Below are 16294 nucleotides of genomic sequence, written 5' to 3' on the forward strand. Positions count from 1 at the left end.
AGACTATATATGTATATTATACATAGACACTCAGAAGAGACAATCCTTAGCTATTGAGAAAATCAAAAGTGGTGCATACTTTTGGGGAACCATATGAAACCACCTAACAGCTGGGTCGAAATAAAGTAAAGAAATAAATTGTTCTTTATAGATTGAGAAATAATAGGTATTAATCGTATCTTTAAAATAAGCCAGTGGGAGAAACTACCCTAAGAGATTTGAATTCTTTTGGTTTAAAATTTATAAATAATTTAAAAAAATATATATTAATATATATAAAAATTATAATTAATTAATAATAATTTCAATAAAAAGCTCTTGAAAAAGCTGGAAAAAAGCCAGTGAAACGTCGAGCAGAAAATTAAATAAAACTCGTTTTTATTGCCATAAAAGCAATCTGACCACGAATAGCCCAACAAAATACATAATAAAAAATAATAAATAAATAAAGTTGTGGCTATTGATCGGCTATATCTCGAAAACTTATTCGAATTAAATGATATTAATCTGAAAAACTCCATCTAGTGACACAAACCCTTCAATATTTTGTGGCATTTGTTCACCTTAAATGACAATTTCTACCTGATAAATGTAAAAATTATTACTATTTTTATTTAACTAATTCCCCCTTCTTTCCTTTTCTTTCTTCTCTTTGCAGATTTACAAATTTTAAATGATATTTAGCAGCCAATACTTTATAAAGCAAAACAAAAACCTAACCAACAAATCCAACATCATAAAATAAAAAAAGAACAACTAAACCAAGCAGCAGTTATTAACCAAAAACAGAGCAAATATTCATGCAAAATTTTGAAAAACAATTTCAATTTTTCAATTAAAAACACAAATCAGCAAATCTCCCAGAGAAAGGCATACCAAATTTTCATTGAACAAAGCAAACATTTTAAAAAATTTAATTAGAAACTAAGAAGTCCAGTTTTTTTGAGATTAATTAAAGAATCACGCCATTTACAAAACCAAAAAAAAATTAATTAAAACACTCCAAAAAAGCAAAGTTTTAAGCTTCATAAAGAATATCTTATAAAAAAAATATTTAAAAAAAGGTGAAGTGAATTTTCCTATTCCAAAAAAGAAAATCCGAATAAGAGCAAAAACTCCCTGCAAAGCTCTTTCCAGCCAAAAACAAGAGAGCAAATCCTCTGCAAACACTAAACCAACAACAGCAACAACTGCAAAAAGAGAGAGTGTGTGTGCGCGCGAGTGAGTAGTGGCCAAGTGTCTTGTGTGCGGCATATTGCAACAATTTGTGGCAACTTGGAAAACAGTCTGCCTTAACAATTGCCGCAGATCGCAACTAAAAAAGCAAAGCAAACCAAAGAAGATACAACTCTTCAGTATTACAAACGGACACACCAAGTGTTAATCCAAACTTCTAAAATAAATTAATTTAAAAAAATCAGGTGAAATTGTAAATTTCCCAAAAAACACAAAATATTCCAAAGAAAATTCAATTTTCTTAGCGAGTGTACAAAAAAGTATTTTGAAAGAAACGTTTTTTTAAGAAAAGAACTGAACTGAACAAAGACTGATGGTTTGAAATTACTTCCCCAGGGAAATAAATTGTTGAAATATTCTGTTAAGAAAAACAAAAGAACATAACCTCAACGAATCTCTACACGGTTGATAACGAAAGTCAAACGGAATTGTGAGATTTTAAGATTTTCAAACAAAATTTACAAAACCAAAGAACGAAACCAAAAGAAAAAGAAACATTTCTAATTTTCCAAGCCATACCAAAAGACAACAAACAAACGTTCCTCTCTAAACAAAAGTGAAAGCCGGGTGTTTTTTTGTAAAGAACAACTTTAATTTCGTAAAAGAACAAAAAAAAAACGATCTGTGATGAGTGATCAGGTGAAAATGAATGGCAATGGTGGTGCTGCTGCTGATTCGCCTGCCATTGACCCTCATAATGGCAATCCCCAAGAAGCTGGGGACTCTGGCATTGACCAGGCCAATGGTAATGGTGGTGGTGTTGGCCAACAACCGCAGAGTTTGGATTTAAGCGGTGGAACTGCTGCTGCTAATGGTGCTGGTGTTGGAGGTGGAAATGGTGTTGGCGCGGCTGCTGGCGGTGATGCAGCTTCCGTGGCTGGTGACGATGCTGGTACCGATGCCGGTGCCAGCTCTATACCACCATCGGAAGCTGGTGGTCGTCCACCCTTGGATACGGTGGGTTCGGAAGGTGGCGGACCCTCAAGCATGGGTGGCATGGTTGGTCCACCAAGTCCTTTAACCGGTTGTTATTTATTGATCATTTTGGGTGAGCCGCATTCGGAGGAGCATAAGGATAACATTTTGCAGCATTTGCTAAAGGGTAAGTTAATGGAAGACTTTTAAAAATTGTTTTTAAGAAATCACAGAGATAGAAGAGGAAATTTCATAGAATCGATTGGTACAGCTCCAGTAGAAATGTTTAGGGTTGGGGAAAATTTTGCTGCTCGAGGCATGATTTTAAGACCAATGATGCCCGCTTTCAGAAGCCCAAACTAATCATCACTTTAACAAAACAAATTTAGAAAGAAACTAGCACAAATATCCTTACAAAACCCTTTACTAACCCATTATTTTAATAAGAACATTTCGCTCGAAATACAGTCGAACTTCTCTGTAACAAATACCTCTCTTTAACTATGTTGTTTTTAAGACACAGCTGAAAATTCCCACACAAAATAATCTATAATCTATATATAGAGAAGTTCGACTATATAATTGGTTATTTTTTTATTTATTTATTTTTTTTTAAATAAGTAGTTCCCAAAATAGCAATTACTTATATAACTATTGAGCACGACATGCCCTTGCTAAAATAATGGGTTTTGTAAGAGATATTTTTGCTGGGAACATACTCCTTTTGGATTAGGGGGATGTACCCACTCCCTCGGGTACATCCCCCCACAAAAGTTCAAAAAAGTTACCGAAGGAACTAACCGATTTGGTCCCTACTTTGCACATCATGTATCATATCGGTCCACTCAAATTGAAAAGTGAAAATTTTTGCTAAAAGGAAGTCACTGAATATGGGCTGTATCGGTTCACTTTTTTTTATGTACTTCCCACACAAAATTTCGTAATATTTAACAAAGCGCAGTTTAAGGCTAGTTCTCGGATTGTTTTGAAATTTTGAACATCGTCAAATTTTTTTCCAAACAGTGCAGTTAGCCAAAAAACAAAATGTCAATCTAATGCATAGTAATTTATAAATATAGAAAATTTTACATAATATCTGGAATCCTGGTCATTAGCTGGTAAACTATTAGGAGTCGATCCTAGCAAACAAATTTCCAATAATGTGCTCAGCAGTTCTTCATAACATTCATACATGCAACTCCAAAATACTTATTTCATTGTGTTTCAGCGGTCATACCATGGATCATATTTTTGGGATGTTATATTGCAATAGATTTCAAATAAATAATTTGGATATGGATGGTCTCGTAATGTTTTAAAATCGCTTTCGTTTGTTGTTAAATAATAATCTATGGGCATGTGTTTCCAAAAACGTTGCCATGTCTCAAATCCTAGTATCCATAGTAATCCTCACATCAAAATTATGGTTTCAGTCACTCGTCAGATAATTCTTTTATATACAGATTCATAATTCAGTAACATTTATTTTAAAACACATATATTGATCTTCTAGCTAAGTTGGAAGATTCTAGCTTCAGCCGTTATGTCTGTCATGAATCAAGAGTAAACTTTATTTGAAGATAGCGGCTTCAGTCATTCATTAGCTTATTCTTTTGTATATACATAGATTGAAAATTCAGAAACATTTATATAATAAATTTAATATACGAGTCATAGATTTCAAATATTAAAATCAATCTCCTAGCTAACTTTCAAGATCCCTGTTTTAGCCGTTATGTATAGTTAATAATGAAAAATCAATGTCCAGCAGAAGCCAACAGAGTTTATGTATGGTTCTCCCCACTTCATGATCCTGGCTTTAGACGCTTTGTCTGGGCCTAAATGATTAATCTATGGGCCAGTCATTCATCGGCTTACTAATTTATATACATATGTATATGTATGCAATAACTTATCTATGTATGTGGCATACTTTTGGGATGAATAAAATCTTTCCTCCAAAAAATGGCTTGCATGAAATTGACCTTTTAACATTTTGATTAAACAAATATTTGATTAATTTTTTAGAAAGCCACCAATGTGTATGAAGAAAAACAAACTGTAATCACAAATCCAGTTAAATATTCATTTAAGATTATTTAATTATTCGTGTTAAAATTGTCGAAACAAAATAAATGATAAACAAATATCATCATCATCATTAAAATGATGATGTAGATAATTCGCACAAAAAGCAAACTTTAATTATAAATTTTCCATCAAAGAATAAAGACCAACACCACATACATACAAACAACAACATTCAAACAAACAATGTACAATTAGATTACTATCGCATATCGTTTTGTTTTTTGTTGTTGTTTTCATTTGGCGGCACAAAAATCACAGCCATTGCTCAGTGCATTGCAGCACACAGAAGCAGTGCCATAAAGCATTAAAAGACAAAATACAGCTAATTAAAAAAATGCCAATCAAAGGAGTCGTATATATTGAAAAAATTGAGACATTATCATAATTGAAAAAATTAAATATATGAATTTTAATTTTATGAAAATGAAAACATTTTTAATCAAATTTGCATAACATACTTTCAGGCGATTGTTGCTTTAATCGTAACAGTTGTGTTTTATTGAACAAAATATATTTGAATTTTAAATTTATGGAAAAAAGAAAACAAAATATATCATATTTATATAGTATACTTTTAGGCTATTGTTTTTAAAGGTAATTGTTCTTTGAATACATAGATTTTAATTTTGTGAGACGGAAAAAATTAAAAAAAAAACATAATAGAAGTTGTAATAAGAAATAAAACAAAATTACATGTTTATATAGCATGCCTTTAGGAGAAAATTGTATTATTTTTAAAATATGTTAGCATTTAATGGGAAAAGAAAAATATAATATTTATATAGCATACTTCAAGGCGATAGTTTTTAATCGCGAAATTGTAATTGATTGAAAATGTATATTTAAATTTTAATTTTATGGGAAAAAAGATAAAAATAATCATATTTATATAGCATACCCTCAGACGATAGTTGTTTTAATGGTAAAGGTTGAGTTCTATTGAATTGAAATTAAATTTGTGGAGATAAGAAGAAAAAATACCATATTTATATATGTAGTATACTTTCAGACGGTATTTAATTGTACTTTAATTTAATTTTGTGAGACGGACCAGATTACTTCCGTGTTATGGCGTGATGAAGTTTTTGCAAGAGACCCTGTAAGCCATCATGAATTAGCATTATATGTTTGTTTGTTGTTTTTGTAGAGCACTTAAGCAACAGTGAACAAAGATATACGGCTAATTCCTGATGGCCCACAGGGTCTCCAACAAAAATTTCATCACGCCATAACGCGGAAGTTCGACTCACGGCGGATCTGTCCTTCGGGGTTCATAATATACTCACCAAGGCCTTTCTTCCCCAAGAGGAATTTTCCGTGCCCCAGACTTTCACCTCCAGTTTGTGGCACAGTGTTATCTAATCTTATCTAAAAAAATGTGTTCAGCTAGGTGAATGGTACCACCTACGGGGCTATATCAAAGAGTCAACGTATCTTTAAATTTGTTGGCGGAAAAGTTTTATAGCTGCAGGGAACTTCAAGAGTCAAATTGAGGGTAGTTTCATCAAAACAATGTAGACCCTCAAAAATGGACCCATGTTGACGAATTTTAGTGAAAAAATTTCGTGACTACTGAAAATTCCCGAAAACCGGGAGGTACAGTTATATGGGAGGATATACCAAACATGGACCTATATTGACGATTATTTTTGAATAGACTAAAATTCTCAAAATACCGATCATTACAGCTAGTACGGTTAAAAATTGCAGCTAAAATTTTCAAAATACCGAAAATCGGGAGATACCGTTATATGGGGGCTATACCAAAACATGGACCTATGTTGACGATGTTTCGTTGGGCATGTTTTATGACTACTGAAAACTTCAAATGTCAAATTACAGCTATTTCGGTTAAAAACTGTAGCTAAAATTCTCAAAATACCGAAAATCGGGAGGTACCGTTATATGGGGGCTATACTAAAACATGGACCTATGTTGACGATGTTTGGAGGAGATGTTTCATGAGCACTGAGAACCTCAAATGGCAAATTACAGCTAGTTCGGTTAAAAATTGTAACTAAAATGCTCAAAATACCGAAAATCGGGAGGTACGGTTATAAGAGGGCCATACCAAAACATAGACCTATGTTGACGATGTTTGGTGGAGATGTTTAATGACCACTGAGAACCTCAAATGTCAAATTGCAGATAGTTCGGTTACAAATTGTGGCTAAAGTTCTCAAAATACCGAAAATCGGGAGGTACCGTTATATGGGGGCTATACCAAAACATAGACCTATCTTGACGATGTTTGGTGGAGATATTTCATGACCACTGAGAACCTCAAATGGCAAATTACAGCTGGTTCGGTTAAAAATTGTAGCTAAAATTCTCAAAATACCGAAAATCGGGAGGTACCGATATATGGGGGCTATACCAAAACATCGACCTATGTTGACGATGTTTCGTGGAGATATTTCATGACTACTGAGAACCTCAAATGTCAAATTGCAGATAGTTCGGTTAAAAATTGTGGCTAAAATTCTCAAAATACCTCAAATCCGGAGGTACCCTTATATGAGGACTATACCACAACATGGACCTATGCCCATATCCTTTCGGATATAAGTTTGTTGATCACTAGGAACCCTATGTGCCAAATTATAGCTAATTCGGTCTGTAAATGTGGCGAAGAACGTCAAAATACCTCAAATCCGGAGGTACCGTTATATGGGGGCTATACCAAAGAGTGGACCGATATAGCCCATCTTCGAACTTGACCTGCCTATGGAAAAAAGACCCTCGCGTTCAAAATTTCAGCACTCTATCTCAATTATTGCGGACGCTAGAGTGATTACAACAGACGGACGGACAGACGGACATGGCCAGATCGTCTTAGAATTTTATTCTGATCAAGAATATATATACTTTATAGGGTCGCAAATGATTAGTTTGATGTGTTACAAACGGAATGACAAACTTAATATACCCTCCATGCTATGGTGGAGGGTATAAAAAGATCATGTTTATTTGTATACTTTCAGGTGGTATTTAATCGTAAATTTTCTATAAAAAATATATTGATTTTAATTTTGCGAGACGGAAAAAATTGAAAAAAAAAACAAAATTGAAGTTGCCATAACAAATAAAAAACGTCAATATTATTAAAAAAATTAATGTTTATATAGTATACCTTTGGGCGAAAATTTTACTGTTTTTAAATAAATATATTAAAATTTTATGGGAAAAAAACCCATATCATATTTATATAGCATACTTCAAGGTGTTAGTTTTTTAATTGCGAATTTGTGTTTGGTTGGGAAAATGTATTCGAATTTTTAATTTTATGTGGAAAAATATAAAAATAATCATATTTATGTAGTATAATTTCAGGCTGTTGTTTTTAGTCGTACAGTTTTATGGGAAAAAATATAAGAATTTTAATTTTGAGAGAAGAAAAAGAAATTTTTATAAGGGAATAGTAATTTTATAAAAAATAAACAAAAATTCGAAAAAAACGAAAATGAAAGCTGTCATTCCAAATAAAACTTGAAAAATGTCTAAAACATTTAACCCTATTTATATAGTACAATTTTAGGCGATAGTTGTATTAATTGATTTTAATTGCAAATATGAATTCCAATTTTACGAGAAAGGAAAAATAATTATATTTATATAGCATACTTCAGGGCTGTAGTTTTTGACGCAAAATTTGTTTCTAATTGAAAAACTGATGAATTTATTTTTACAAATAATTGATAATAAGGAGGGGCGGGAGAGAGAGAGAGTAAATACAGGTTATTCGACACTGTTCGACGATGGCAACACAACCCAGCAGAGAATGGGTGTTGAGCAGAAGCCCACAGACATCATATCGCCCATTTACTCAAATACTCGTAGTGACATATCCCAGATTGGAGAAAACGCGTTTTAAATTGAGGATCGTAATTTGACTTTCCAATTAAAAAAGATTACTGCCCAAAAAATAAAAACACTACTTGGACTCTAATTTGCAAACAGCTTGTCAGATATCAGTGACAAGTTTCTGTGCAAGATCAAGCATGTTTTGAAGTGTTGCAATGCTTTAATGATCGTAAATTAAATGAGCTGTTACTCGTTGAGTTTTAGAGATGAAAATTTTACACAAGTAGAAGTCAAAGAAAAATATAAATTGCTAACTCATTTAGTAAATGAGCTATATGTATATATGTACATGCAGTTCTTATCGATTGGGCCTTAAAATGTAGGGTACTAATGATTAGGATGCACGCAAACTTAGTTATTGGGTTCAAAATGCCACAAAATAGGATCACAGGATCATTTGGGTACGCTTTAAAAATAGTCTTATATTTTTTATTTATAACATAAACCAGTTTAATCGTAGATTAAGTATTTATTTATAATTCAAATTTCCTTCGAATAATTTCTTCTAAGCTTGCCCTAGCTACCTTTCTAACATTCTCCATTTGCCAAAGGCATAAAGCGTTAAAACACTTTTCTCTTACAATTGAATTGGTCAATTATTATCAAATTACAACAGCTAGCCATTGCCCTTACATGGAATAGCAAAAAAAAAAAATAAAACTTCTGCAGCCGTCAAAGTGATTATAATGCCATAATATTGGCACTTGTTCGGTGTGTGTGTTTTATTTTTTTGTTGGCAAACTAATTTCTAGTTTCCAAGGAACAAAAAAATAAAAACTAACACAACAGCTCTAATTGTTTCTTTCTCTAACAATAATTCCACATTTTTGTGGCGTTAGCCGGCATTCTGTGGCTAGTTGAGCTGATTATAACCGCCGCCAGCTAGAAACATTTACAAATAGAGACAAAGTCAAGCAAGCCAGGCAGACAGACAGACACTCAATAATTGTTGGCTACAAGGCAGCTGTTTTGTTAACTGTTCATATTATTATTTGAAGAGTGTTGGGTTTTAGATTGGATTTTGCGTTTTTTTTTTACTTGAAATTTAGTTTGAATATAAAAAGACAAAAAGCAAAAAAAAAAAAAAAATACACACCACATAAAGCCCAATGTTGCAGACACGCGACGTTAATTATTCAAGCGTTAAGCGTTTTTCTACTGCTTCTTTTATAAACGTACGAGTTTATTGAGCATTTAGGCGTTAAATCAAAAATAGTTTTACTTTGTTTTGTGGCATTCCAATTGTAAAGAGCTGTGATCTGTTTTTGATTACCATTTTATAGATTGTGGTTCTGTCAGAGATTATTTCTTTTTGTTATTGGAAATGTTTTTATATATAGGTCACAATTTAAAATAAAAAGAGAAGAGAATGAGAATTTAAAAACAGATATGGAAAACATGGATTTTATGCAAGACTGCACATCAAGAAAGGCATTGAAGTTGTTAATTGTTTAATAACAGGGTTAGTACATTATTGGTCTCTGTGAGGGGTGGGTTAATAGACAAATGACATCCACTGATGGGTTAATCAAAAAGTTCATAGCTGGCTTTGTTGTACCGTTCTAAGCATTTGTTGGTAGATTGGACTTCTGCGAGGTTCAATGCCTCAAAGTAGGTTTAAAAATATATCCATATACAGTTATCCTTAGAGTATGCAACAATTATTAAGATTTTCTACTTGTGTATTACATTTTCTAATTGGATTTTGAAATTAACTTTCCCCTTAACCTTTTGTTGCGTACTTTAAATTTTACCAATTTCCTAAAATTATTCTCTATTTAATATATTTTTGATTTGCCAAAAGTTGTTGATTTATCTAACTTTTTAATAGACCCTACTACGTTTCCATCTCTCACCAAAACTTTTCTTCTCAAACTAAACAAATTTTGTTTTTTTTTTCATTTTAAATTTTTGGGCGTTTTCATTTATGCAAATTTTCCATTTTAGCTTTGGGCAATGGAACGAACAAAAACTGGAAGAAAAACTTTTACTTTCAGGTTTGTTGATAATTCACGTTGATAAGATTTTGATTAGCCTGTAAAGCTAAGCAACACAACAAAAAAAGGTTACAACAAAAAACAATGCAAATATCTTGGAAACATGCAAATGTAATTTGAAAAATGTTTTTCTACTGCCAAAAAAATTCAAGCCGAAAAGAAAACTTGGAGAAAATGAGAAACGTGTTAACTGAATTTAACTAAAAAATTTTGCTGGCATGCACTTTAAATATTAAGAAAGGAAAGAATTTGTTTTGTATATTTGTTTCAAAATAATAATGGTAAATTGGATAGGTCTTGGCTCAATTTAATGCACACACATACTTGCTATTCCAACTGTCGCCCATCCCTTGGTCATAGGTAGCTATGGCATCTATCTGCAAACACTCAGGTAGGATAGAACAACTCTGCAGAATATTAACGACCTCGTAACATGATATGACCAATTGTTCTTGACCACTACGTGACCCCTGCATGGAGCAGTAACATGGAACTGCTGTTGTTTGTTCGTTTTTCCTACTCTTCAAACAATGCAGATTTGAATTTCCATCGTCCTGTCTTTTTTTGTTGAGCTGTTATTTCCTTGCTTACATATTTACAGTGGACGTTTGTTTAAATTACATTGTTAGCTTCCGAGACATGCATGCATAATACTTCGTGCTTATTAAATAAAGGCCTAAATGTATACTTCACTTCTACATGAAATATGTTATGGTTACAATACACATTAGTATTCAATTAGCTTACAAGCTAAACATGTTCACAAGTTTCTTGCGAACATTTGTAATTATTAATATTACAGCCTAAAAGTAGGCATTTATTAACAGCAAATGTTTTCGGCATAACAACATTTCTAATTAGAAAGTAAAAAAGTATGTTAGGAATGTTTGCGAACTTATAAATTCTGAGCAAAAACAAAAAAACGGAACATAAATTCAAGTTCGAATATTCTTAAATAACTTTGCCAATATCTCCACCACAGGATGGCCTCTTAAAGCAAAGCTTCCTTACATCTTCTTCTAGCCCTTTTCTTAAAGCCCAAATTTCCTTAAAATATTTTCTTCTTATAATTTTATTATTACGGCCCCTGCTTGAAATACCCTAACACCATCATCCCATTCCCTGTGTAAATTCTTCTCCTAAATGTATGCTTTAATTTGCTTATTCAAATTGTTTGTATTGGCAAGACATGAAATTTACATAATTTCAAGTGTTTGCTCTCCAAACCACGAAGTATACATTGAATACGAAACGAAGCCCATGCCAAGAAGCCACATTCCCACAATCTAGGCAAATATCGTTGATGAATTTTTATCTTATTCGGCGACAAAAAAGGAAGTGCCTATTGTTAGGCAGCTTTGTTTAACAGCTGGTAAATGTTTGATTATCTACATAAAGTATGCTATTGAGTTGATGCTGATGAAAGAAATTAAAGCGCAAATAATTTATAAGCACCCAAAAATAGGCTATATTGTAGGGAATTGCTTTAATGTGTGGTAAAACCATCGGGAGAGGTGGATAATATTCATAGGTAAAAAAACTAGGCCAAAATCATTCGAAAGTATACGAACCAATCCGCCTACAAAAGGAATATCGGTGTCATAGGACTAAACTTTCTGTTTTTTTGAACATCTCTTGTAAGAGGTCTTCTTTTCCGAAGGGGACCTTCAAACAGATCTTCTTTCCAAAGCAACCTCTAAAAAGACCTTCTTTTTCAAAAGGGACCCCTTAAGAGTTCTTCTTTTCCAAAGGGGTATCTTTGGAGGTCTTCTTTTCCAAAGTTTAACTCTAAACAGGTCTTCTTTTCCAAAGTGCACCGCTAAAGTGGCCTCCTTTAGCAAAGGGGAGCTATTAAGAGGTCTTCTGTTCCAAAGTGGACCTCTTAGGAGATTTTTTTCTAAAGGGAACATCTTAAGACGTCTTCATTCCCAAAAGGGTCTTTTAAAGAGGTCTTCTTTTCCAAAGCGGATCTCCTAAGAGGTATTTTTTTCAAATGTGACATCTAGAGAGTTCTTCTTTTCCCCAGGGATCCTTTTAGGAGGACTTTTTTCCAAAATGAACCTCTTAAGAGCTTTTATTTTCCAAAGCGAGCCTAATAAGAGGTTTTCTTTTCCAAAGGGGACTTCCTAAGTGATCTTCTTTTGCAAAGGAGAGCTTTTAAGAAGTCTTCATTTCCAAAGGGGACCCCTTATAAGGTTTTCTTTTTAAGGGGAGATTTTAAGACGTTTTCATTTCCAAAGGGGACTTCTAAACAGCTCTTCTTTTCAAAGGGAAACTCTTAAGAGGTCTTCTTTATCAAAGGGGGCCTCTAAAGAGGTTTTCTTTTCCAAGGGATCCTTTTAAGGGGCCTTTTTTCCTAAGGGAACCTCTTAAGAAGTCTTCTTTTCTAAATGGGGCCTTTTTAGTGGTATTCTATTCCAAGGGGGGCCTCTTAGGTGGTCTTCTTTTCCAAAGGGGACCTCTTAAGTGGGGTTTTTTTCCAAAGGGGCCGTTTTCAAAGGCGACTTATTTCCAAAAGGGCATCTTAAGAGGAGTTATTTTCCAAAGTGTAATTCTAAAAAGGTCTTCTTCTCCAAAGTAGTCCTCTAAGGAGGTCTTTTTTCTCAAGGGGACCTCTTAAGGGGTCTTCTATTCCAAAGTGGGCCTCTTAAGAGGTCTTCTTTTGCAAATGGGACCTCCTAATAGGCCTTCTTTTCCAAAAGGGATCCCTAAATAGGCCTTCTTTTCCAAAGGTGACATTTAAAGAGGTTTTCTTTCCAAAGGGTCTTTATTTTCAAAAGTGAACCTCTAAAGTGGTCTTCTTTTGCAAAGGGAAGCTTTTAAGAAGTCTTCTTTTCCAAAGGGTACCCCTTAGTAGGTTTTCTTTTTTAAGGGGAGATCTTAAAACTTCTTTATTTCCTAAGGGGACATCTAAAGACGTCTTCTTTTCCAAAGGGGACATCTTAAGAGGTATTCTTTGTCAAAGGGGGCCTCTAAAGAGGTCTTCTTTTCCAAGGGATCGTTTTAAGAGACTTTTTTCCTAAGGGGCTTCTTTTCCAAAGGTGACCTCTAAAGAGATTTTCTTTCCGAAGAGTCTTTCTTTTCAAAAGGGACCTCTAAAGTGGCCTTCTTTTGTAAAGGGGAGCTATTGTTGTGTTCTTTTCCAAAGGGTACCTCTTAGGAGGATTTCTTTTCTAAAGGGGACATCTTAAGGCGTCTTCTGTTTCAAAGGAATCCTTTTAAGAGGCCTTTTTTCAAAGGGAACCTCTTAAGAGGTTTACTTTTCCAAAGGGAACCTCACAAGGGGACTTCTTTTCCAAAAGTGACCTCTTAAGTGGTATTCTTTTCCAAAGGGCACCTCTTAGGCGGTCTTCTTTTCCAAAGGGGACCTCTTAACAGGTCTTCTATTCTAAAGGGGGCCCTTCAAGAGGGTGTCTATTCCAAAGGGTACCTCTAAAGAGGTCTTCTTTTCCTAAGGGACCTCTAAAGAGGTCATCTTTTCAAAATAAACCTCCCAAGAGGTATTCCTGACCATAACGAACCTCTTAAGGCGTCTGAAATTTACAGAGGAGTTCGAAAGACGATACTTTAAACAAAAGACCACAATTGTAGCTTTTACTAAGGTTCCTTGAACACATTTATAAACTCAAGTGAAGAAAATATCAAAACAAATTTTAGTTGGAGCAGTACAAAGGCCTTTATGCCCATACAAGTCCGGAGTGAGTTGGTCTAAAAGTATAGGCCTACTGTCCTACCCCACTAACATAGAAATATATAATTTTACTTGTTGTGTATTTATTTCAGCTATAGTCCATATTTTGTTGCTTCAAAATTTGAAGAAACAAAATGTTTAACAGTTGATAATGAAATTGATTACTACGAGCGGAGGCAGAGAATACTATAGTTTCGGAAGCAGCCAAACTTCCTCATCAGTTCTCTTAACCGCTGACTCGGTGTCGATAAACAGGTCAATAAGAGTGACCAGAAAATTAAACAGAACGAGAAATTTTCTGTATCCTCCTAAATCTGTTGACCGGACAATTGAGTCAGAATAATCAAAATCATATACCCACTACTGTTTTTTATGCTGTCTTTGCATCGCAAAGAAGACAAGCATAAGTAGTGTTGTTTGCAGTAAGCAGAGATCACAACAAAATGTTGTTTTTGCTTTATGCGTAGTCAACAAGTAAGGCCGTGCTGATTGCCTGTTATTGTTGTTGGCTTTGTATTGTTGGACTGCAAAATAATACTTGTTGTGTATTTATTTCAGCTATAGTCCATATTTTGTTGCTTCAAATTTTGAAGAAACAAAATGTTTAACAGTGGATAATGAAATTGATTACTACAGATTTAGGAGGATACAGAAAATTTCTCGTTCTGTTTAATTTTCTGGTCACTCTTATTGACCTGTTTATCGACACCGAGTCAGCGGTTAAGAGAACTGATGAGGAAGTTTGGCTGCTTCCGAAACTATAGTATTCTCTGCCTCCGCTCGTAGTAATCAATTTCATTATCCACTGTTAAACATTTTGTTTCTTCAAATTTTGAAGCAACAAAATATGGACTATAGCTGAAATAAATACACAACAAGTATTATTTTGCAGTCCAACAATACAAAGCCAACAACAATATATAATTTTATTCACTAGAAATTTGCTAAAAGAAAAAACAAAAATATCCTAAAAGTATGTTTATAATATTTTATACACTAACTCCTTAAATTATGCAATGAAATGTGATTACCTTAAATATTATTTTGTCATAAGTTTCTTATGTCGTATTTCTTTTACATCATCCATTTTTTTTCTTTGTCAAACCTTTGTTGTAGAAATTCACAAAAGATATAGCAAAGAAAAACCACTCCTCCTCTCCCCAAAATATGCTTTGTTTCTGTTTCTCTTTTTTGCTTTAGAATTTATGTTGAGCAACATCTGTGTCAACTTGAAATTTGAACTCTTTTGACATGTGTCATATAAAGATGTTTGTTAGCCAAAACACACACAAAAAAAGATTTATGACAAGCCTTGCTGATGATGTTCATAATTTTTAAGTAGCACCATAAAGTATGCTTTATGTTTCGGTTTTGAAAGATAGACAGTTTTAAGGGGATTTGGTAATAAATGTTAAAAGGAGAATGTGTGTTTTTACAAGTATTGTTTTTAAAGGTTAACAACTCATAAATTGGAAAAATCATAATTGAAACGAAAGATGGAAAGGGATTAATTATCCGGAGCTATATGGCATAACCTTAGGTCATTCGTTGCCTTCATTAGAATTTTTCAAATAAAAAATATTTTCCATAGCTTTAATTGGCAACAATTTTATGAGAAGTTGGTTTACTTTCAAAATTTTCCAGTTTGTGGGCGAGAAAAGGTTTTAAGAAGTAAAGATACTCCATTAGGTTCTCTCCTTCCTAAAAATCGATAATAGCCCCAACAAATTATATTTTGTCTCCCAAAATACGTGGAAAAAAACCAAGCGAATCTAATAGATACTCCCAGTAGTATGCTTTATTCAAATAATTTCCTTTGAATTTAATATTTGAATGCAATTTTATTTAAATTTTGTGGTTATTTAAAAAATGTGATAAATTTTTCCCACAAATTGACCTTGTCTAACCGTTAACAGATAACAATGCCATATGTCGTTGATAACCCCCAGAGTATGCTTGACCTTTTACAAAATAAAGAAAAATAAAACAAAACGCTTTTAACATATGGCGCTTGCTTCCTAAAAATAGATGCAAACATTGTCGGAAATACTGTGTCACATGAAATTCACATTAAAACGGTGTTGAAAATAACAACAACAAGAGCACAATACAAAATAGAATTATATTACTCCCAAAGGGCAAATTAACTTTAGTATAACGTAGGGTTTAGCAAACTATTAAAAAGTGCTGCCAATGATTTATGAAGTGATTAGGTTTGGGATTTTTATCACGAATTATTTTAAATTTGATTTTTATTAAGAAAAAATTTACAAAATTAAAATTATAAAACATTAATAATTAAAAATTAGGCTTGACTTTTCAGAAACATAATTGTTTCCATTAAAATTAATTTTACTGTAAATAGTTATTTAAAAATTGTTTGTTTCCATATCTTGTACCATAAAAAGGGCTTTTAATAAATTACCCCAAGGCATCGTCACTTTACTAATACTCTTAATTATCCTTGCAATTTAATTTTTCCCCTCGGTTTTGTCTGCCC

The 16294-nt window shown here is 33.2% G+C and overlaps 1 protein-coding gene across 3 annotated transcripts in view; it reads left to right on the forward strand.

The window, feature by feature from the left end:
- futsch overlaps window positions 1-16294 on the forward strand; it is a 178109-nt gene that overhangs the window by 51823 nt on the left and 109992 nt on the right. For all 3 annotated transcript variants that reach the window (XM_073975287.1, XM_073975289.1, XM_073975288.1), the window contains exon 2: window positions 659-2338. In XM_073975287.1, the coding sequence (XP_073831388.1) occupies window positions 1864-2338 (475 nt within the window). In that variant the 5' untranslated portion in view covers window positions 659-1863. The remainder of the gene's footprint in view (window positions 1-658; window positions 2339-16294) is intronic.

Source organism: Musca autumnalis, unplaced genomic scaffold (genome assembly GCF_047663935.1).
Source record: "Musca autumnalis isolate F117 unplaced genomic scaffold, ASM4766393v1 scaffold_3, whole genome shotgun sequence".
Classification (NCBI taxonomy): Eukaryota; Metazoa; Arthropoda; class Insecta; order Diptera; family Muscidae; genus Musca; species Musca autumnalis.